Genomic DNA, 21,196 nt, shown 5'->3' on the forward strand with positions numbered 1-21,196 from the left:
GGTCCGATACTCGTGCCTGTGGTTGCTGCTGCTGCTTGGGGTTTGATCACCTGAATGGCTTTACTTATTTCACGTCGTAAATTATCCAGGTAGCTAATGGAAGGTTTTTGGTGCTGGATGGGTGCCTGGAGAAATGTATCACATTAACTATTGAAGGATTCAAGACTATACAGTTGTTGGTACACCTTGAAATACAACATAAAAAATATGCTGTTCCTATCGGTGTATGGTATTGTATATAGATTCTTTAAGAACTGTATATACATTGTACATGAAAATATTTATGTGATTGTGCTACGAAATATTGTAAAGTGTTAAACATAACAATAAATCTATTTTTATGTACTTACTTAATTGATTGTTCTTATTTATTTACTTCTGGTTATAAAAGAAAATCTAGTTGAGACATATTATAACTATTTAATGGGAATGTTTTGATCTTTAATGAATAAATTTAACATATACTGTATGGTTCACTACAAATCAATAGGAGCTGTGTTACTACCTAGAACATAATAAAACGGTGCAGGTAATTTGAGAAAAGTGCCATTAAATCATCTTGGCTTGTCAGGCGCAAATGCTGCCATTTTGTCAATAAGTGTCTGTAGTTAACAGTGTAAATAAGGGATATATAAGCCAGGCATAAGACTTCAACAGTTATTTCATATTTCAATTGTGTGTAGTGATGTAAAAATTTATCAATGTAATCTTTTTTTATAACAACTGCAATAAATTTGATGCTTGATTGATCAGCTGTCAATTAGCAGTTTGAACGCTCACATAATACCACTTACCTAGTTGGTAGTTGTTTTTCCCATTAAATTACTGTATACATGTCCTAAGTTCTTAAAATTATCAACTAAATCTGGGATAACCAAGATGTATTCTGGCTAAACAAAATGGGATTGTTGACATATACAAAAATTTGTGACACGGTTCTCCTACCCTTGCATTGCAAGTTACATGTATATCTTATGACTTTAAACATATATGAAATTATTTCCTTAATCGTATGAAGGAATATAAAGAAAAAAATCAGCCAACAATGCAAAAATTACATGGAGTAGTGCATTTATTCATCTTATATATATTTTTAAACGTGGATAAAATCTATTACTGAGTTTTCTTTCCAAATGCATGGCTATTTTATTATAAAGTTTTTCATGCCAATAATTAAAAATAGTGTATACAGGTACACATTGCAATGTAATAAAAAAAAATCAACACATTCTGAGGCAAGGAGCCTTGCATTCATGATTCTAGTTAAGTCAAGACTTGTTAATTTTGAGACATCAAAATAATTATTACATGGACAATGTCTGTGTAGGAAAACAAAAACAGTCTGCAAAATGGATCAAACATTCACACCAGATGAATAAGTCTACAACAGAGTAATGACCACATGTTTTTCAAAAAATAAAGCCCCAAAGTATTTAGTGCACCACTGCCTAAATATGATGTTAATAGTGGTGTTCAACCAGTGACCGGCGAAGTTGTAAAGCTTTAGGGGAATTTCACTTATTTTCAGTTTGTATCTAAATAATTACTTTTTACTCTTTCATTTTTACTTTCAATTAATCAATAATTTGCGCATTATTTTAATTGACCTATTTTAATTCAAGAGTTTTCTCAAGAGGTCAATTGTTGAACGATTCGTACACAAAACCTTTCGACCAAAAAATTATGTAAAACTAATTCGACGCAGGATTTTAAGAAAATATCATTCTGGTGAAACATCTTACAGGAGATCAGTGATTTTGTGACTCTCAGGATGTTTCTTTTTAAACAGGAAATGAACTTTTACATGATGATATTATTTGTGGTTTGCTGCTCACATAATTGATGCTCATAATTATTTACCAATACTGTTACTGTGATAAATAGAACCAACTTTGTGTCTGAGAGGGGTATTTCTATTAGTAAGACCCTGGTCTGAGTTCCAGAAGGACTGCTAATTAGACTTGTCAAAGAGACATCAAGTTTAATTTGGATGAGCAATATGTCTTAATTGCCTTTGGAATGGTAGTAATACATCAATCATGCTGAAGCTCAAGTTTAATACTGATAGCCATTTAAGCATGAAAAATGTACAGCCTGGCCAGGACTCGAACCCTAGGAATACTGTTTCGCAGCTGTGTCCCGATCATAGGTACTTTCCGGGATAAAAACCCTTCTTAGAGGTTTGTAGAACTCGAATTAAATTGAATGTAACGATTTTTTAGAGTTTGGCCTAAATGTATAAAACAGTCATTTTTTTCGATATTAAGTGTTATTTTAGTATTATCGGAGAAATGACAGTTTTAGAAAACAGTCATCTGCGCTAAGAAATTGTTATTCGTCTGAAATTGTCAGAAACTACTGGTGCAATTTCGTCCAAACTTTACAGGAATGATCACTAATAAGGCCAGTTTTACATATCTTCAGCAATCCAGTTCAATGATTTTTGTCAGTTATGGTCCTTAAAAGATTTTTATCTGGACTTCATTTTTATACTATTAATGCAATTTGAGTGAAATATTACTGGATTCAATAATGGTACTTCAAGTACTTGCACATATTAAACAGGTTTTACAGTTCAATGATTTTTGACTGAGTAATGGTCCTTGAATGAAAAAGGCTTTTTAGCCAGTTAATGTTGTCTTGCCAGCTACACAGTAGCTGCAACATGCTACAAGGTAGCTGTGGCGTATATGTTACTTTGTAACTATACTGTCCAATCAGCCTTTGATACAACTGCGTAATTGGCTATCATATTAGGCGATACATGTGATCACTGACTGCTCCTATTGTTTACTTAATTAAGATTACATTACCAAGATTGTACCTTCACAGTTTCTGAAAAAAAAAACAATGGCATTTTCTCTTTCAGTTGCACTTTTATACAACAATTTTCCGAGTAAAGAAAAGCATGTGGCATAAATTGAAAGATATATTTGGATACAATGATAGCCGAAATAAACAATCAGAAACAACAGATAATAAAGTTGACAAGAAGAAAAGTGAACAAAGTGCTTCTAAATTGTCTAAGGACCAATCGGAAATAAATGTACAGAAGGAAAACCCTTCATCAACAGAACCAGTCAATGTAACATTAAATGAGACTGTGTCCCAGTCTTACAATGAACAATTAACCAGCCTTGTGACTAATGTGCAGGAAAAACTTCATAAATATGAACGTCTTCATCATGAATGTTATGAGTGTAAAGTGACTGCGTCTTTTATGTCGCTATTTATAGCATCTGTTATAGGAACTTCATTATTCAGGCTTAAAAAAGATCTACATCCAAAGAAACACATGTTTGTATACATAGCTAATCTGTCACTATTTGGAAGTAAGTAATCAGTAAAAAATTTCCCCCCAACTAATATGATTTAATATAACTTAAAGAAATGGAATTTATCTGGTTTCAAAGGTTGCGATGGGCCCAAATTTGACCCAGACCTCATGTGACTGTGAAAATGAGTTTGACTCCTGCATGTGAAGAAAGACCGCAGATGATCCTTATTAATCTCTATTTCCGACTCGAGCTAAGATAGTGTGACAAATTTTCTCATAATAAAATTAGATTAACTTTTACTACATTTAAAATTCAAATAGCTTTAAATGACTTTTTCGTCTTAGACATCGTTTGTTTGTGTACCGACACATTGCTGATCATGATCAGACTGACTTCACTAGTTGCATACATTGTATGACTAAATTCAGCCGATTCCAGCAGGCTGAGGGTTCAAATTAATTTGGTTTCTGTCTCATCTGAACAAACATATCATTCTATATAACTACATATTTTACTTACAATTTACTTTCTTATTTCAGTGTGGGTTGGATTTATGAAGAAGGAATGGTATGATGAAAAAAAGACCCCAAAGGGAGAAAAATGAATTGTACTTGGTGACTTGGGTAAATGATAAATTATACATACCAGTAACTGAAATGTTTAGATATGCGTTTAAAAATGAATGGAAAGAGCTTTACAGGACTTCAAAGGTGTATTTATCAGATGATCTACAAAATAGGACAAATGTTCTAGCTTAACATATCAGTTTTTGATTGTAGCTTTATTTGAACAACCCTCAAGTCCACACACCCTGGACCTACCTGGTGTCATACGAGGAAAAATGGTTGTGACACCAGTAGAGCTCGAACCTGCCATTCCCAAGGTGAGAGGCAGGCACCTTCTCAACCACTTAACTTTCTTGAATTTTGATAATGAAATCTTTTGTATTGATTTACTTACTTAGAGTGAATTTTTGTATTGATTTACTTAATGGTGAATTTTTGTACTGATTAGAGTGAATTTTTGTATTGATTTACTTAGAGTGAATTGTTGTATTATTTTACTCATTATTGTATTAATGTACAGCTGAATGTTGATAATTAAAATTTATCAAGGATTAAAGTGTCAAATATAACAGTGTCGTTACAATTAACTATTTTATTTTGTTTTTTTATGTTTTATGGCCTCCATCCTTCCCAATATTTGTTTGGAGCATAACTCCTAAAGTGCTCGAGCAATTTTCTTCAAACTTAAACACTGACAGAGCACATTGGGTGGATGTGCAGTGTGCATGTACAATAACTGAAAAAATAAACTACCTTGTTTAAGATTTCTTCCCCTTTATCATATTTATTTGATTAAAACTTAGCCTAAAGCATAACTCGTAACGAATTTGGACTTTCTTCAAAATTAATACACTTACTCAGCACATTGGTTGAAAGACCATTGTGCAAGAATAATATCTCTACCTTGCCTTCTTTTTGAGTTATTCCCCTTCATCAGATTTACTTGAAACCTGAAATGCGTCCAGAAGACACCCAACTTATTTTAAAAATCCCAAAACAAGGCATGCGAAAGGCGTTTGAAAAGATAACAATGCCTTTAATTTATTTTGATTCACCTGGTATTATTAGCAATACCAGTTCATTGATGTTCTCTGACTTGTCTATATTTAAGCAATGGTACTATTAACTACTAAAACCATTTTATGACACTATCAAAAATGTTTGATTTATTTTCATATTTTACCAAAAAAACGTTTTGCAAAGAAGTATGGTACCTGTAACTGCTATGCTGCATGGCTGTGACAGTTTTAAACATTTGTCAACAACAGTGAGTTATCACAGTTGTTCACAATGAGCATGATTTCTCAAAATATTTACATCAAATTTTCTCAAAAACAACAGCAGCTCTGCTGAAAGGATATTTAAAGCCTTTTCTAATGAAATATTTTCATAAAATTTTTTGTATTGAAATATTTTTAAGAAATTTATAAATGGAAAAATCATGTTGTTTCCATAAACATAGTTACATATGATCATTTCTCAAAATAATTGTAGCATAGAATGTGTCTGTTATTTAATTTATATACAGGTATACACATAAGTGTACATAAACAGAATGTTACATAACAAAAATTATGGTGCTCTTTTAAGCAGAGGTTTCACCATTAAGCAATGAGTTTGTGCATTTGCCACTGGCTCTTAGGAAATTAAACAAACTTTTTTCTTCCAGGCAGATATTTTGTAGGTATTCTTTTTCAAAATTCAAAAAGTTTGTGAACAGGTAATAATATTATAGCTTTTTACACTTTAACTGGTATCGGAGTCTGTATCAGACTCCTGTCACACTAGCATATAACAAAATGCTAAATAAACAGAGTCTTAAAATCAACTCAAACTCTACAAAATCAAAGACATAACAAGCAGAACTTTGATTATCATTTAATAAAATCAAAATTAAAACAAGCAAATTTGTTTAATTGACTTACACCGTTACTACTGTATGAGATTGATGCTAAATTCTTAGTATTATGTTCTTAGGAGAACTAGTTAAATGAATTTGGTATTTTAACTTAAAGTGACCTTCAGCTTTTCTAAAGGGTAAAATATGTTATTAGTCCCCTACCGGTTTAACCGGAGGGGACTTTAGGTTTACCCTCCGTCCGTCTGTCCGTCTGTCTGTCCGTCTGTCTGTCTGTCTGTCAGTCCGTCAGTCCGTCCGTCCACAAAAACTGGATCCCGCGATAACGCAAAAAAGTACTGAAAATATTTTTTATGAAACTTGATATATGGATAGATGGCAGTATGGAGATTATGCACGTCTTTTTTTTTTCTTCCTATGTTGAAAATTCTGGTTGCTATTGGCAACAAATAGTCTGAAAATATGGCAAATTTAACACATAAAACTGGATCCAGTGATAACTCAAAAAGTACTGAAAATATTTTTATGAAACTTGAAATATGGGTAGATGGCAGTCTGGAGATTATGCACATCTTTTTCTTTTCTTCCTATGTTGAAAATTCTGGTTGCTTATGGGGCAACAAATAGCCTGAATTTCAAGATTTCTGATTTTTAAATTTTTCAGCTTTTTCACTATATGTTCTTTATTTCTTAAGGTGTTTACTTCAAACTTTAAATATAAGTTCCTGGTCATCAACCACATCATATGTGACAAGGTTTATAACTCTAGCACAAAAAATATCAATATTACCTCCCTTGAACTTAGATTTTTTAGGGGAAAAAATGTTGTCTTTTTTAAATAACTTCTTTATTTCCTAATGTATCTACTTCAAACTTCATATATATGTTTCTTATTATCACTCGACATTTTTGAGAAGGTTAAATACTCTAGCAAGACTATTTCCAGAATTATGTCCCCCTTGAACTTAGATTTTTTTCGAGAAACTGGTATTTTCACTCCAACTTCTTCATTCCTTATAGGATTTACTTTAAAATCCCACATCGTAATAATATGACAAGGTTGTATAAACATTATTTCCTTACTAAGCATGGAAACTTAACACATTACTGTGATATAGACAAACTTATTTTATTATGTTTTGTGGTCGATATTTTCAAATACAGACTTCATCCTCAAATTCATTATAAATGGCAATACACAGGAGTGTATGACAATTAAAGAACTTTTTGAGGGACCGGTAGGGGACTACTGTATTGCCCGCAATACTATCAAATGCTTGTTTTTAGATAAATCGTTTCATATAAATGTCAAATCAAAAGAATTCAAGTGGAAATGAAATATGCTAACGATAAAATACATTAACAATGAAGAAACCCCTCAATACCTCTAATATACTGGTTCACTTGCTATATTTATATTAGAAAAGCTGACAATTTTCTATATTTAGAAACCAAACATCACTGACGCGTTATAAATAGCTCTCGGGGGACCCTGTTTTAAAAAAAGTGATACGATGTAATTTTCCAAGATAAAATTACTGAAACAACACCAATGTTTTTCCAACAAATATAACAGCTGTAATCTGCTTTAATATGATACAATGTCGACAATACTGAGCAGTGTCAAGCGAAAAAATGAGCTGCGTCACGACAAAACCAACATAATGGGTTTGCGACCAGCATGGATCCAGACCAGCCTGCGCATTATGTTGGTTTTGTCATGACACAGCTCAAATCTCTTTATAAAAGTTATATTAAAGGACATCCTTTTTTAGATTATAATGAACTTAAAATGTTATTATGATTTTGTCATTTATAATGTATGTTAACAAAAAGAATTATAATTTTAAGATTCATTTGTCGTGAAAGCAATGCAAAATATATGCTCAAATTGTCAATTTCATTTAATCAGATTAGACCAGGAATAAGATAAGCACGATTTAACGTAATTTTGTTTAACTTATGTTTTAAGATTTTAGAATCTCATAGACGTAACATAAATTAGTTAATTAAAAAATCTTTAATCTATTTATACATATACATTTGTATAACTCACAATCAGAGTTCATATTAAATTTATCTTGATTCCTGGTCTAATTGGACTAATATCCAATTATTCATAAACAGTTCTTTCTTTTCATTAATGAAAATAATCCCAAATCTTTTGTAGTCTTCGTCGCTCATATTCTAAGAAAGATCTTGGTTTCTTTCCTGGTGGTTCAAACAAACAATTGTACCATTCTCTGTGTATATATATCACCCATACTGAAATAAAAAAAAACGGGTAAAATTAAGTGATAGGAAATGGTCAAAAACTAGCTTTTCCTTCAATATTAATGGGAAACAAAACAAACCAATGAGATACCATTACACTTGATGACAAATCATTCTGTGAATGATACTTGAAGTCTGATGAGAAATGAAGCAGGAAAGAAACTTCTTACACCCAACTGCTGGCATGCTGGCATTCACTAACTCAATAACCAAGTCATGTGTTCACAAATGAAGATCAAGATCAAAATTTATGTCTAAAAAAATTTCTGTTGCCTATTGTTATAGATGTAATATCTATTGTGACTTGAAAAATGGATTTGAATTGGCATATGATGGGGAAGTTTTCATAACTGCTTAACAAGTTTTATTATCTAAATAATTAGTGATCCTTATTTCAATCAAATTATACAAGAGAAGTTCAAGTATTTATAATTCATTTTGTTTATTCTTAAATTTTATCCAAAAATCACTTTGTTTCATTGCAAATCAGATGTTTTTACAAACTTTTTACTAAATTAAAAACCTATAAAAATGAATTTAAGTTTCATATACACAATGTAGCAATAACTAGAGATGTCAAAAGAGTGCAAATGAATACCCCCACATGATTTCAATGTCACAGTATTGTAGTGTAATTTATAATTATTTTTTATTTTTTAAAAAAAAACATGTAAAGAAAAAAACATTTGAAATCATGGGATTTACAGTACAGACATAATATTTGAATTTTGACCTTCAATGGCAACCTTGATCTTAACTCTTCACAGTGGCAGCAAAGGCTTTAAAGAGCAGGCATAAAATTATCTGATTTTTGACCTCCAATGGTGAGCTTAACCTTGACTCTGCACAACAGCTGCATGTGTTCTGCATTCTGCACACTGCCTAATGTTAAAAATTACATTTAAGCGTACTTAGAAGAAATCCTGCAAGGAGTATAGGATTTATAGAGTGGACACCGCAATTGTCTAATACTTGACCTTTGACCTTTCAAGGGTGGCCTTGACTTTAAGCTAGCACAGTAGTGGAATTGGTTTTGCGCATCATTTTGTTGAGGTGAACATTTCAGTCAAGTTTGAAGAAATCCACAAAGGGGTATAATTATGATTAAATGAACTACCACAAAATTGTTTGATATTTGACCTTTGACCGTCAAGGGTGACTTTGACCTTGAGCCAGCACAGCATTTGCATGTTGAGAACATTTGAGCTAGTTTGAAGGAATTCCTCCAAGGGGTGAGGATTTATAGAACAGACACTAAATTGACTTTCAAGGTTCACCTTGACCTTTATCTGGCAAAGCAGTGGAATGAGTTTTTCATATCACCTTGTTGAGGGAAACATTTGAGACAAGTTTGATGAAAATCCTTCACAGGATATAGGATTCATAGAGTGGACACAAAGGAGATTTAGTCTGACCAGCTTGAGAAAGAGATTCCAGTATTGCCCCCTTCACATTATGTGGTGTAGGTATAAAAACAAAGTTTGGATCCTGATTTTCTTTGTGAGCAAGGGGCCTGAATTTTCCAATTTATGCCAGGGGCCTTTTCCCAAAATAACTTGAAAAGGTTGTGTATTTGAGAAAAGATGGCTGTGTCTTCAGCAGGACTCAAACCAATAATGCTTTAGTTACGAGGCAGCCACCTTAACAACTGGGCCACCACTGCAATATATGAGCTGCACCATGACAAAACCAACATAATGGGTTTGTGACCAGCATGGATCCAGACCAGCCTGCGCATCGGCGCAGTCTGATCAGGATCCATGCTGTTCGTTATCAGTTTCTCTACTTGTTATAGGGTTTGTAACCCATTTTGTTGGTTTTGTCATGGCGCGGCTCATATGACTTCAAAGACTACTTACATGAAAATACTGCAGTCTTTGCAATTCTAGTCCTTGTCTTTGGCACATTGAATTTTGAAGCAAATTGAAGATCCAGTAATAAAAGCGTGCTTAACATTACAGTAGCAAATCCAGTACCTAACAACTTGCAAACAAAACAATCCTCTGCTTGTAAATAAGTCTTCTCTTGTAAAAACTGTTTTAATTTTGCAATTGGTTTTAAGTCAGCATACTGATTTGACAATTTATCAACTAACACTGGTTTAACACTAGTTTCTGCAGTGACTTGAGAATTGTTTGTCTTGTTTAAATCTTCTTGTTTTTTAGAAGAGTCTGGACTTTTAACAGTTTCTGGCAAAACTGACGGTACATTGACAGACTGTTTTTGTGAAGTTTTTGGACTTTTATCAGTTTCTGACAAGGTGACTGTTTCTTTCTTTGCAGAGCCATTCCACCAACTCTTCAGGTAATCCATGGCTGTTCTCTTCTAGCTGTAACTGTTACCCTTCAAATTAAAAAAAAAAGTTAATTAAGAAAGAGACAACTAATAAAAAACAACCTTATTTAACCTATTTCATAGAAAGTGATGCCATGGACAGAAGAACTAAGCTAAATTTATGATTGTCTATGGCTTGGGATTGGTTACTGGTAATGAATAGGTCAAAGATACAGGACTGTATTGTTTTACTGTCTTCCCTTTAGAAGCCAGATTTTTACTCGAAACAAAAATATCTCTGAATCTAGCATTGGTCATCAATATTTTGAAATAATAACAAGAAATCATGCAAGTGCTCTGTACTTTATTTAATTTATATAAGTATATTTATGATGACTAAAACAAGCATGCATTACACCACCATGACAATTCATAACACATATTAAAATGGTTTCCACTGCACGCTATTTAATTTGGTATATTGTTGAGATTTGGCTTTAGATATATTGATATAAAATGTTCCATCAAAGACGGCCATATCATATCATGTATACCAGTCTTAGCATCATGCATTTATCAGGAGATATACTATATTTTTTACTGATTTATTAGTGAGCACAGGTACAGAAACTTGAAATTCTTTAAACTACAATATCCCAGAGTATTTTGAGATATTTTTGTTAATATCAATTATTTCATGGAATTTCAAGTTTGTGAAAAGGCTGATATTGATTTTAGCCAAACAAATTGTGTGTGCCACCAGGGCTTATTGTTAAATATGATGGCTGCCCTTCCCATAAAGACAGACACCTATTCTATGTATATCAGTTTGTAAAATGGATCTGTCCTGTAGTCGATAAAATGGATCTGTCCTGTAGTCGAAATACTGAGACTTATATTGTCATACATGTATGTGTTTCATTACAGCAAATGTACTGCCATGCAAACAGTTCCGGTACAGAAGCAGTACCCAGTTTTTTATTTAAAAGCTTGATTTTTACTTGCATTCTTAAAAAAAAAAACTGATATCAAAACAAGTTGAAGCAGATGTATGAACAAGACAAAATCTAATTGTCTATTTGGCAGTACATTCAAAAATTTTTAATTTTAAATCACTTTCACATGTGCGTTGTCAAAACGTGACCATGTAAAGGTTGGGGGATTCCAGCCTTGTGAGCATGCCCAAAAATACTTACAAATGAGGCCTGTTAGAAGGATTTCCACTAATACCACATGTGTACAGATAAGTGGGCAATGTGACAAAAACCTGTTTAATTATCATAATTTTGATCTACATTACTATATTAAATAATTTTATTTATTTAATGCGTAAAGTATCATGCATAGGTCTGATATAACAATATTGTTTAATTATAGTAGGTTATATTTTTTTGTACGGGAACTACTTCTTTTCATACAAAATAATGGATAATTTCTGTACCCATATCAGGCCTCATAACTGTTAAGAACATAAGGATTGTTCTATGTTAAGAACATAATGGAATCTCCAAAATTTGTGTGACGAGCCAAATATTGGTGTGTAACAGTAATGTTTTGGTGAGTGAACGTACATGTAATAAACAGATAAAAAATAATGTCTAAGTAACTACTTTTTTTGTACGGGAACTGCTCGCTAGACTAATTAATTCGGTGTGAACAGTTTGACCCATTTTATTTACTTTTTTTTATACTGTCAAAATGTTGGAAAAAGACATCGCCCGTCCAAAATTATTGCAATGTCTCTTCGACAAGTCTTATTAGTTAATAGTTGAACTAATTGCCAGTACAAAGCATATAAATGTAAACCTGTTATCTATTTCTTTTTCTAATTTTTAAAGAAAATCTGAGAAGACCGAGACAGATCTCTGTCTTCCAATGAACAACAGAATATCTGCATAACAACTTCATGTTACAAACGGTATCTTGTCCAAACGGTATACTGTCCGAAGACTCCATGGAGTTCTGTGACAGGTTGGAATTAGTAAAATAAGATGTAATTCTTGTTTCTTCAATCATAATTTCATAACATGTTTGTTTGTATGTGTTTGTATGTGTTAACTAAAAATATAGCTTGAATTACATAGCAGCGACAATTAATGTTTGAAAAAAAGTAGGAAAAGTACAATGGTCAGTTAACAAATGTATAAGTTTAAAGATATATTTCACTTGAAATAAAAACAAGGATTTAAAAAAATATAAGAACATTTAATCTCTTTTTTTTTTAAATATAATAAGTAAACAAAGTCTTTTTTTTCAACAAAATGGCATGGCAACAAACAGTTACACTTGAATTCACTTTTATTAACAAACACAATTATATTATTAACTTTTTTACTTCGAATGGTTTTGAGAGTCGATTACTGAACTTATTGCATGAGTTGGCGTCTTGGGATAGTCTTTGGGTGTCTTGGGGTAGTCTTTGGGTAGTCGTGGGGTGTCTTTGGGTGTCTTGGGGTAGTCTTGGGATGTCTTGGGGTAAAAAGACCGACCGTCCGAGGACTACTCAAGTAGGTTACAGTATACTGTGTTCAATAATGACATAAATATAAATAAATAGGATAAACTTTTGGAAAAAAATCGAAAATTAAGTACAATCAAATAATACCGATTCACAGGATATCTTGTTATTTCTTCATATACACAAATTTACCAAAATTTCAATGTCAAACTCGTTGTTGTTGTTGTTGTTGTCGAGCCGGTGTAATATGTGAATGAATAGATTCGCTCATTTTTGTACGGGGTCAAAGTGCGGAAAGGTGCATTACAAGTATAGGTAAGTTATGAATGAATCTATTTTCCCCCTTTTTATCAAATTCAAAGATATGCTGGGTTTTAATTAACAGTATCTTTTGTACATGTCAATTGGCATAGGAATACAGTACTGTACAGTAAATGAAAATTAATGTATATTTTGAAGTATTTTAAGACTCTAAATATGAATGAAAATACGATCAGTATTGATAAAAATATCGATTAATTTACAGATCGATGATTTACAATCAATATATTGTTTGTTAATTGAACACCTTCCTATATAGTTTATATGTTTATGAATGTAATGTGTACATTGACTCCGTTGACATAACTGCAACATTATGAATGCCAAATGTGTTCACCATTGAAAAAACAGGAGTCCTGATAATGAGAATATGTCATTAATGTCATATGTGTACACCATTGACATATCTGGATCATGGATGAATGCCAAATTAATGTATATATACCATTGATCGACATACTTGGATGATGGATGAATGCCAAATATTTACACCATTGACATATCTGGATCACAGATGAATGCCAAATTAATGTGTATACAATGATTGACATACTTGGATCATGAATGAATGCCAAATGTGTACAACATTGACATACCAGGATCATGTCATTAATGCCAAATACCATTGGCATACTTGGATTATGGATGAATGTCACCTGTGTACACCATTGACATACCTGGATCATGGATTAATGCCACATATGTACACCATTGGCATACTTGGATTATGGATGAATGTCTCCTGTGTACACCATTGACTTACCCAGATCATGGATGAATCATGAATGCCACACATGTACACCATTGGCATACCTGCATGGATTATGGATCAGTGCCACACCATTGACATACCTGGATCTTGGATGAATGCCACATGTGTACATCATTGACATACCTGGATAATGGATCAATGACACACCAAGGACAAACCTGGATCATGGATGAATGCCACATATGTACATCATTGGCATACCTGGATTATGGATCAGTGCCACGCAATTGTCAAACCTGGACCATTGTTGAATGCCACATGTGTACACCACTGACATACCTGGATAATGGATCAGTGCCACACCATTGACATACCTGGATAATGGATCAATGACACACCATTGACATACTTAGATTATGGATGAATGCCACATGTGTACACCACTGACTTACCTGGATCATGGATAAATGCCACATATGTACACCATTGGCATACTTGGATTATGGATGAATGTCTCCTGTGTACACAATAATACCTGGATAATGGATCAATGACATACCATTGACTTACCTGGATCATGGATGAATGCCACATATGTACACCATTGGTAACCTGGATTATGAATCAGTGCCACACCATTGACATACCTGGGTCATGGATGAATGCCACATGTGTACATCATTGACATACCTGGATAATGGATCAATGACACACCAAGGACATACCTGGATCATGGATGAATGCCATATATGTACATCATTGGCATACCTGGATTATGGATCAGTCCCACGCCATTGTCAAACCTGGACCATTGTTGAATGCCACATGTGTACACCACTGACATACCTGGATTATGGATCAGTGCCACACCATTGACATACCTGGATAATGGATGAATGCCACATGTGTACACCATTGACATACCTGGATTATGAATCAATGACACACCATTGACATACCTGGAACATGGATGAATGCCACATATGTACACCATTGACATACCTTGATTATGGATCAGTGACACACCATTGACATATCTGGATTATGAATGAACATGTATGCCACATGCATACACAATTGGCATACCTTGATTATGGATCAATGCCACACCATTGACATACCTGGATTATGAATGTATGCCACATATGTACACCATTGACATAACTTGATTATGGATCAATGCCACACCATTGACATACCTGGATCATGGATGAATGCCACATATGTACACCATTGACATACCTTGATTAAGGATCAATGACAAACCATTGACATACCTGGATTATGGATGAATGGCACACCATTGACATACCTGGGATATTGATGAATGTCATGTATTCACCAAGGACAAACCTAGAGCATGAATGAATGCCATGTGTGCACTAAACACATACTTGGATCAAAGTTTACCAGATCAATAGATTAATGTGCATAATTATAGGCTATGTCATCATTACTGTGTATAGATCTACTGTGTATTCAAGATGCATGTTGTATAAGCAGTCAGGACATGTGTGCATGTTTATCAGTGCTGTATCTTCATTTTAACTGGTGCAACATGTGCTCAAAATGTTCAAGCAAGATATATATTTATATATGTATACTATAACACCCCCTCCACCAACCTTTGCTTAAGGTCTTCAGGGCACTGTTTTTTATGCTTTTATACTGTGACAGAATTGGTACCCCTACAGATGAAATAAAAAAAATGTTAAAAAGTGGCATATAAAATTTTGAAAGCCAGACCTTCTGAATATCTACCTAATGTTGACATACCTCGATAAATGCTCCACCTGTCTTTGTCCTACATTGCATCAATTTTTCATCTTTTTTTTTCAGGTTTTGAAATCTTAAGTAATAATGGAGATGTTACTGGCTGCAGCTGTTGTTGTAATCATTGGAGTGATTCTTTTTAAATACCTTGACTGTGATCTCACTTTACTGTGGAATATCAAATTTGGTAAACAGTCCAGTAAGTACAGCTGTTTCTAATGTTATCAAATATACATACAAATAAGAAAAGTTTATAAAGTTATTATATAAGGTAGGTACAATGTAATTGGAATGATTCACTTGCCCCTTGATCAATGTTTTGGAAAATCAAAACTTTTAATATTAAGAAGCATAGCAAGAATGAGGTTGATAGTTATAATACCCATGGATAATGCATAAAGAGGCATTCTGAGTTGTCCTTGACATTATTTAAAGCTGGAAAGTTACCATGTGACCATAAAGCTGAATGTTTCAAGAAGGGCCAAAATATTTAAAGAAATTCAAACTTGAGAAAAATGTGCTAAATATTTAAGAAAAGTAAAATGATTTATGTTTCAAGTAATTATTTACATGTTATGTGCAATTAATGACTGATTTTACAGTACTTTTACATCACCATATTTTTAATTGCTACAGCAAAACTAGTGAAGTAAGGACTATTTTTGCTACTGCAAAACTAGTGAAGTTAGGGCTATTTTTGCATATTTTAAGTGGTATTTGCAATAAGTATATTATTTTCTTTGTTCACTTCACAATATTTTACTTTAAAATACATTTTCAAAATTTTCATGGAAATAAGAATGAATCTGGTGGCCTGCTGCTTTCAAAGTGTCAATGTTACTAAAAACCTGATGAAATAACACAAACATTTTTTGTCTGCTTAGGTGATTTAGTTGGTAAGGTGGTATGGATTACAGGATGCTCTAGTGGTATTGGTGAAGCTCTCGCATACGAATTTGCATCTGCTGGTTGTCGTCTGGTTCTTTCTGCAAGACGGGAAAATTTACTCAATAAAGTGAAACAGAAATGTATAGGTATGATTTTTTCTCATAGATTGTGGAAGTCATAATAGATTGATAACAAGTAAAAAGTTGCAATAATAGTATATAAACATGTATAACCTAATGTCAGTGTTCACTACTCTGTGATTGGGTGGTGCACATGACTGACTTTCATTCAGTTGTTGTAGGTTTGAATCTTGAAATTCTTTCATGAGAGTGAGCTTTTTGAAGGTCAGCTTTGTAGTTTTATTAAAGTGCCCTTTTTTTCATGGCTATATTTCCTTTTTTGGCACTGGTACTGGTTGGTTTCAATAAGGAGACTCTTAGAGTCTTTGTTCCCTCGATCATGACAATTGTGCTAATATTAATATGTTAAACTAAAATGAATAACATCTTTCAATTTCAAAATGAGGATGATTATAGCACTTGATTTAGGAGACAGAATTTATATTTAGTTTTGTCAAATTTTACTGCTGAGTTTCAGGTGAAAAAGAGTCTATTTTAAAATAAAACACAATTGCATTTCATACTTACCTAGACTTTTACAAAAGATCCTGTGAAAGTATTCTTATTGGTATTTAGAGATTGTTATTATTTGCAGCAGTATGTAAAAATTAGGTATAAAATTTGTTTTTTAGAAACTTCTAGAGGAGCATTGACATCTGATGACATTCTTGTACAACCACTGGATCTCCTTGACTACAATTCACATCCATCAGTAACAGAAACTGTCTTCAAATATTTCAAAAAGGTTTGACACTCATTCTTTTACTATATAGTATGTTTAATGTGTAATATAATTGAAAAAAGATGTTTGCATATTACACCACTATTAACCCTAGACCAAGTATTTGTTAAAGGAGGTGCTGATAATAAGTTTTTAGGGACTTTATCAAGATCTGTACCAAGTAGATACAATTGCTGATTTTGAATCATTTGTTTTTCTACTTAGAGACTTGGGATTCTGTTATGTCATTGTGTGGAAGCTATTCACATTCCTTGTGGAAAGTCTGTTAATCTTTTTGGGTGCCCACTTGTGTAAATATTAAGTCTTTATTAGGACATGGTCCCAAACACAGGTCAGACTTAAGGAAAGTTTCTTTTGTAAAACTTTTCTTGGATAAAATTGTTCAATACATTAATTGATAGCAGTATTAAGTAAATATATTGCATGCCATTTTTTAGGGTTTGATATTTAAAAGTCATAAAGTTTTTTTTGCTTTGTTTTTTCACATACATGTAGGTTGATATTTTGGTGAACAATGCAGGTCGGTCTCAGAGGGGTCTTATTGTTGAAACTGCACTGGAGGTTGACCGGCAAGTGTTTGACCTTGACCTACTTGCACCAATATCTGTTACCAAGGCAATTCTTCCATATATGATAAAACAAGGTGGAGGTCACATTATGTGTACAAGTAGTGTGGCAGGAAAACTTGGTGCCCCAGGGTCTGCAAGTTACACTGCTGCTAAACATGGAATTCAGGTACATGTAGTTATCTTCATACAGAAGATTCTTAGAGAAAGGCATTTCATATCATAGTTGATCTAGTTTAAAGGTATGAAAATTGTTAATTAAAAATTGAAATATCACATGCCATTTTATAGTATTAAGTGTTTGATAAACAACAGATGTTAAGCTTTGACTTTATTTTGTGGCTCAAAGGCAGGTGAAGTCAAATTGAATTTGTTTGTCTGTCGTACCTTCATGTGCTCCTAGACATGACATTAAATCTATAATAGAGATTGGCTTAGCTCTGTATATGATCTAGCCTATTTATCAACTTTAAATAGCTCCTAGACCTATAGAGATGGCAAAATGACTAAATACACTTTTCAGTAGACAGCTTAGAGTCTTTCTTGAAAATAAGAAAGAGAGAGACAGTTTAGTGTATGAAATGATTATAATTTTGTCAAAGAAATGTGAAAGGAATTAATGATGTTGTTTTTTTAACGAAAAAATTAATCCTCATTGGCAAAAAAGCAGCCGGTCTGTCAGTTTTAAACCAGTCATAGAGGATAATGCCCAATGAGTAAGAAGCTTGATTAACATAATTACAGTACATGTATATTAATTCTGTTTTCAGGAAAACAGTCTAAATCAGTATTAACCCTTTCCCCCATGAGCATATTGTGAAAAATGGCCATTTTCACTGAAAAGCCTCCTCTAACAAGTTCAAACTGCTATGAAACTATGAAAAATGCTTCAATACTAACCAAACTTGGCACAAATATTGACTGGACCATTGCCTTTGTAACAACATGCTCAGTCTTAAATTTCATGTTACCAAGGCAACAAGGGGACATCTCAAAATTGCCAAAAATCACTATTTTGCCTCGATTTTTTCCATCAAAATTTATTTCAAAGTGCTGCAACTACTCAAGGGATTGAGATAGAGTCAAAGGCTTTTCAGCGTTGGTTACACGTTACCTTATAATCGACCTGGGGTCATTTTAAGCCTCTCACAAGTCCAAAATTTTCTTGGCGATGAGGGGGACTACACCCCCCTTCAAACCCCCTAAAACAGAAGGGGGCACATCCCCCTTTTGGCAACCCCCTGATCTTTTGGATGGGGGGACGGCGCCGAAAAAGTGCTCACTTTTTTTAAGCAACATTTCTCGAACGAAAAACATGTGTTTGGGGTCCAAATAGGACATTTTTTCACTATTTCAGGCCTAAAAAGGGGGGGGGGGGTCGAAAGTGCGTTGTTTCGCGTGTATATGAGGTAAAGGGTTAAACCTGGTCATAAATGATCTTATTTCTGTTTTCAGGGATTTTTTGACACACTGCGTATAGAATGTGCTCCAGACAGTATATCAATCACAATGGCGTGTCCAGGACCTGTATTTTCTGAAGCTCTAGTACACGCCTTTACATCAGAACCCAATAAGGTATGGTCACATGATGGGTTAGTGTGGTTAACCTTTTACCAAAACCAAACTCAATGCACAGAAGTTTTATATAGGCATACAGGCAAGCCTGAATATCTGTACTGAAACATTTTAAGTAATTACTGCCATTGCTTGCTTGCATTAAAGTTTGTGGTGATATTTTAATAAACAAACTCATCACAAAATTAGGTTCTTCAGGTTTTATTAATTTTGCTTATTTAAACAGTTTGTTGGCATTCAAAAAAAACCTGCTGATAATATTTTTCAACTTGCTAATAAATTGGAACAGAAATGCTTAACCTTTTTATGTGATTTAAGTCACAGTGCAGCCTGACTGGTACTTTGATTGAGACCCTCAGAATACAGTCCAGCAGCCCTATAATACAGACTTAGCTACCAGGCCGACAGCATAACAACTTTCTCTCCATTTATTGAACAGTTCTGTACTATATGTACTACATTTGTATTTTGTTTTTAGAAATTGAATGTTGAAATGAAGAAGTCCTGGAACAGAATGACGGCTGAACGATGTGCGTATCTTATGGGAGTGGCTGCAGCAAATAAATTACATGAAGTTTGGTTGACTCCTAATCCAGAATTATTTTACTGTTATCTGTTCCAGTATATACCATACTTTGCTAAAAAGTAAGTTGAAGGTTTAGTGTGTTTATACATTTTATAAATATAAAATGCATTGAATTCACAATAAAATTTGAACAGATAAAGCTAACACTTCCCAGGCTGTCAGCTTATTAGTGAGTCACCAGCAGAAAAAAAGAGAACCAGTTTATTTCTAAAGTTATTAGCCTTGCTAAAAGAGGCTTAGTTTTTCCATGCAGATACAAGTATAGAACAATAGATTAAAAAAAAAAATTGGCAAACCCCACTTCCTCAAATTCTTATATAGATACAGATGAAGGTATTCATGACTCTTATGTTGTTTTCTTTTCAGAATTGCAGTAAAACTTGGTCAAGGTAGAGCCAATAAAGTTAAAGCAGGAATAGCGGATTTACATTGAAACTACAACACTGGTTCTAGGATATATAAATGTGATATTATAGTCTGTGATAAGCTTCATATCATAAATGTGTTCTTAAATTCATACCCGACATGTTTCAAGTGTGTTATACAGGGATTCTTTGTACAATCTTCATTCATCATATATGAATCTGATTTTAAGAAAGTTTTGAAATTATTAACTATTATTTTTTCTGTTTATAAAAATTATTGAAATACAATGTATAGTGACTAAGTAATTTGGTATTACCATAGGTATGAATATTCAGTCTAAGAAAGTGAGAACTTGTTCATTTTTGGTGATTAAAATCTGATCATGAAATAAAGAGCACAACCTGTGAAATTTCATAGATAAATTCATCTAGTACTATAACATTATTTAATAAATAAAATAAAATTTGACTGTACTTGTTTCCTCAGTTATTTTCAGCATCAGATGTATTAAGTGCTTCAGGTTTAATTATGTAAGGCATAAACATTGTAAGTTACTCGCATTTAAAGAGGTCATAAATATTTCAAAATCAGTTTACATAGCTTTCAGTCACAATACTGGTCTTTTTAGTAATAAAGTGGGATGTTTTTCAATATCAAACATCATAAAGAGTATAAACCAAGTCACAGAAAACCAGTATAAGTTTACAAAATCTTTACAAGAGATATACTTTAAATGAATACACTATATAGTAATTTATGATTGAAACAAAATCATGGGTCATATCTACCGAAAACAGATTATTTGAAAATATATTCTAATTTGGAAAATAAAGTCTAGAA

General features: G+C 33.1%; 3 protein-coding genes across 5 annotated transcripts; 2 read left to right on the forward strand and 1 right to left on the reverse strand.

Moving 5' to 3' along the window:
• Positions 1 to 1,447: 1,447 nt before the first annotated feature.
• LOC132757583 (uncharacterized) lies at positions 1,448 to 4,343 on the forward strand. The gene is made up of 3 exons (XM_060748900.1): positions 1,448 to 1,527; positions 2,870 to 3,332; positions 3,818 to 4,343. The coding sequence occupies exons 2-3, from the start codon at positions 2,909 to 2,911 to the stop codon at positions 3,880 to 3,882; spliced, it is 489 nt and encodes a 162-aa protein (XP_060604883.1). The 5' UTR covers positions 1,448 to 1,527; positions 2,870 to 2,908; the 3' UTR covers positions 3,883 to 4,343.
• A 2,860-nt stretch (positions 4,344 to 7,203) lies between these two features.
• On the reverse strand, positions 7,204 to 13,026 carry LOC132757590 (uncharacterized). 2 transcript variants are annotated; one of them, XM_060748913.1, is made up of 3 exons: positions 12,901 to 13,026; positions 9,836 to 10,319; positions 7,204 to 7,967 (listed from the first exon to the last, which is right to left on the reverse strand). In XM_060748913.1, the coding sequence occupies exons 2-3, from the start codon at positions 10,287 to 10,289 to the stop codon at positions 7,843 to 7,845; spliced, it is 579 nt and encodes a 192-aa protein (XP_060604896.1). In that variant the 5' UTR covers positions 10,290 to 10,319; positions 12,901 to 13,026; the 3' UTR covers positions 7,204 to 7,842. The 2 variants fall into 2 exon arrangements, with proteins under 2 accessions (XP_060604896.1, XP_060604895.1); XM_060748912.1 differs by having other exon boundaries at positions 12,856 to 12,984.
• On the forward strand, positions 12,873 to 20,824 carry LOC132757588 (dehydrogenase/reductase SDR family member 7-like). 2 transcript variants are annotated; one of them, XM_060748909.1, is made up of 8 exons: positions 12,873 to 13,023; positions 15,581 to 15,713; positions 16,399 to 16,548; positions 17,154 to 17,266; positions 17,759 to 17,998; positions 19,285 to 19,404; positions 19,883 to 20,049; positions 20,357 to 20,824. In XM_060748909.1, exons 2-8 carry the CDS (start codon positions 15,602 to 15,604, stop codon positions 20,421 to 20,423), a joined length of 969 nt encoding a protein of 322 aa, XP_060604892.1. In that variant the 5' UTR covers positions 12,873 to 13,023; positions 15,581 to 15,601; the 3' UTR covers positions 20,424 to 20,824. The 2 variants fall into 2 exon arrangements, with proteins under 2 accessions (XP_060604892.1, XP_060604893.1); XM_060748910.1 differs by lacking the exon at positions 12,873 to 13,023 and adding an exon at positions 13,115 to 13,138.
• The last annotated feature ends 372 nt before the right edge of the window (positions 20,825 to 21,196 follow it).

The sequence above is a fragment of the Ruditapes philippinarum genome, unplaced genomic scaffold (genome assembly GCF_026571515.1).
Source record: "Ruditapes philippinarum isolate M1 unplaced genomic scaffold, ASM2657151v2 ctg2001_1_1_1_1, whole genome shotgun sequence".
Lineage (NCBI taxonomy): Eukaryota > Metazoa > Mollusca > Bivalvia > Venerida > Veneridae > Ruditapes > Ruditapes philippinarum.

Coding starts and splice junctions, on each gene's coding strand:
- LOC132757583 (XM_060748900.1), top strand. CDS start 2,909: ATGTGGCATAAATTGAAAGATATATTTGGATACAATGATAGCCGAAAT. Junction 3,333..3,817: donor TAATCTGTCACTATTTGGAA/GTAAGTAATCAG, acceptor TTCTTATTTCAG/TGTGGGTTGGATTTATGAAG.
- LOC132757590 (XM_060748913.1), bottom strand. CDS start 10,289: ATGGATTACCTGAAGAGTTGGTGGAATGGCTCTGCAAAGAAAGAAACA. Junction 7,968..9,835: donor AAAGACTGCAGTATTTTCAT/GTAAGTAGTCTT, acceptor TTTTTATTTCAG/TATGGGTGATATATATACAC.
- LOC132757588 (XM_060748909.1), top strand. CDS start 15,602: ATGGAGATGTTACTGGCTGCAGCTGTTGTTGTAATCATTGGAGTGATT. Junction 15,714..16,398: donor CAAATTTGGTAAACAGTCCA/GTAAGTACAGCT, acceptor TTGTCTGCTTAG/GTGATTTAGTTGGTAAGGTG. Junction 17,999..19,284: donor CTGCTAAACATGGAATTCAG/GTACATGTAGTT, acceptor TTCTGTTTTCAG/GGATTTTTTGACACACTGCG.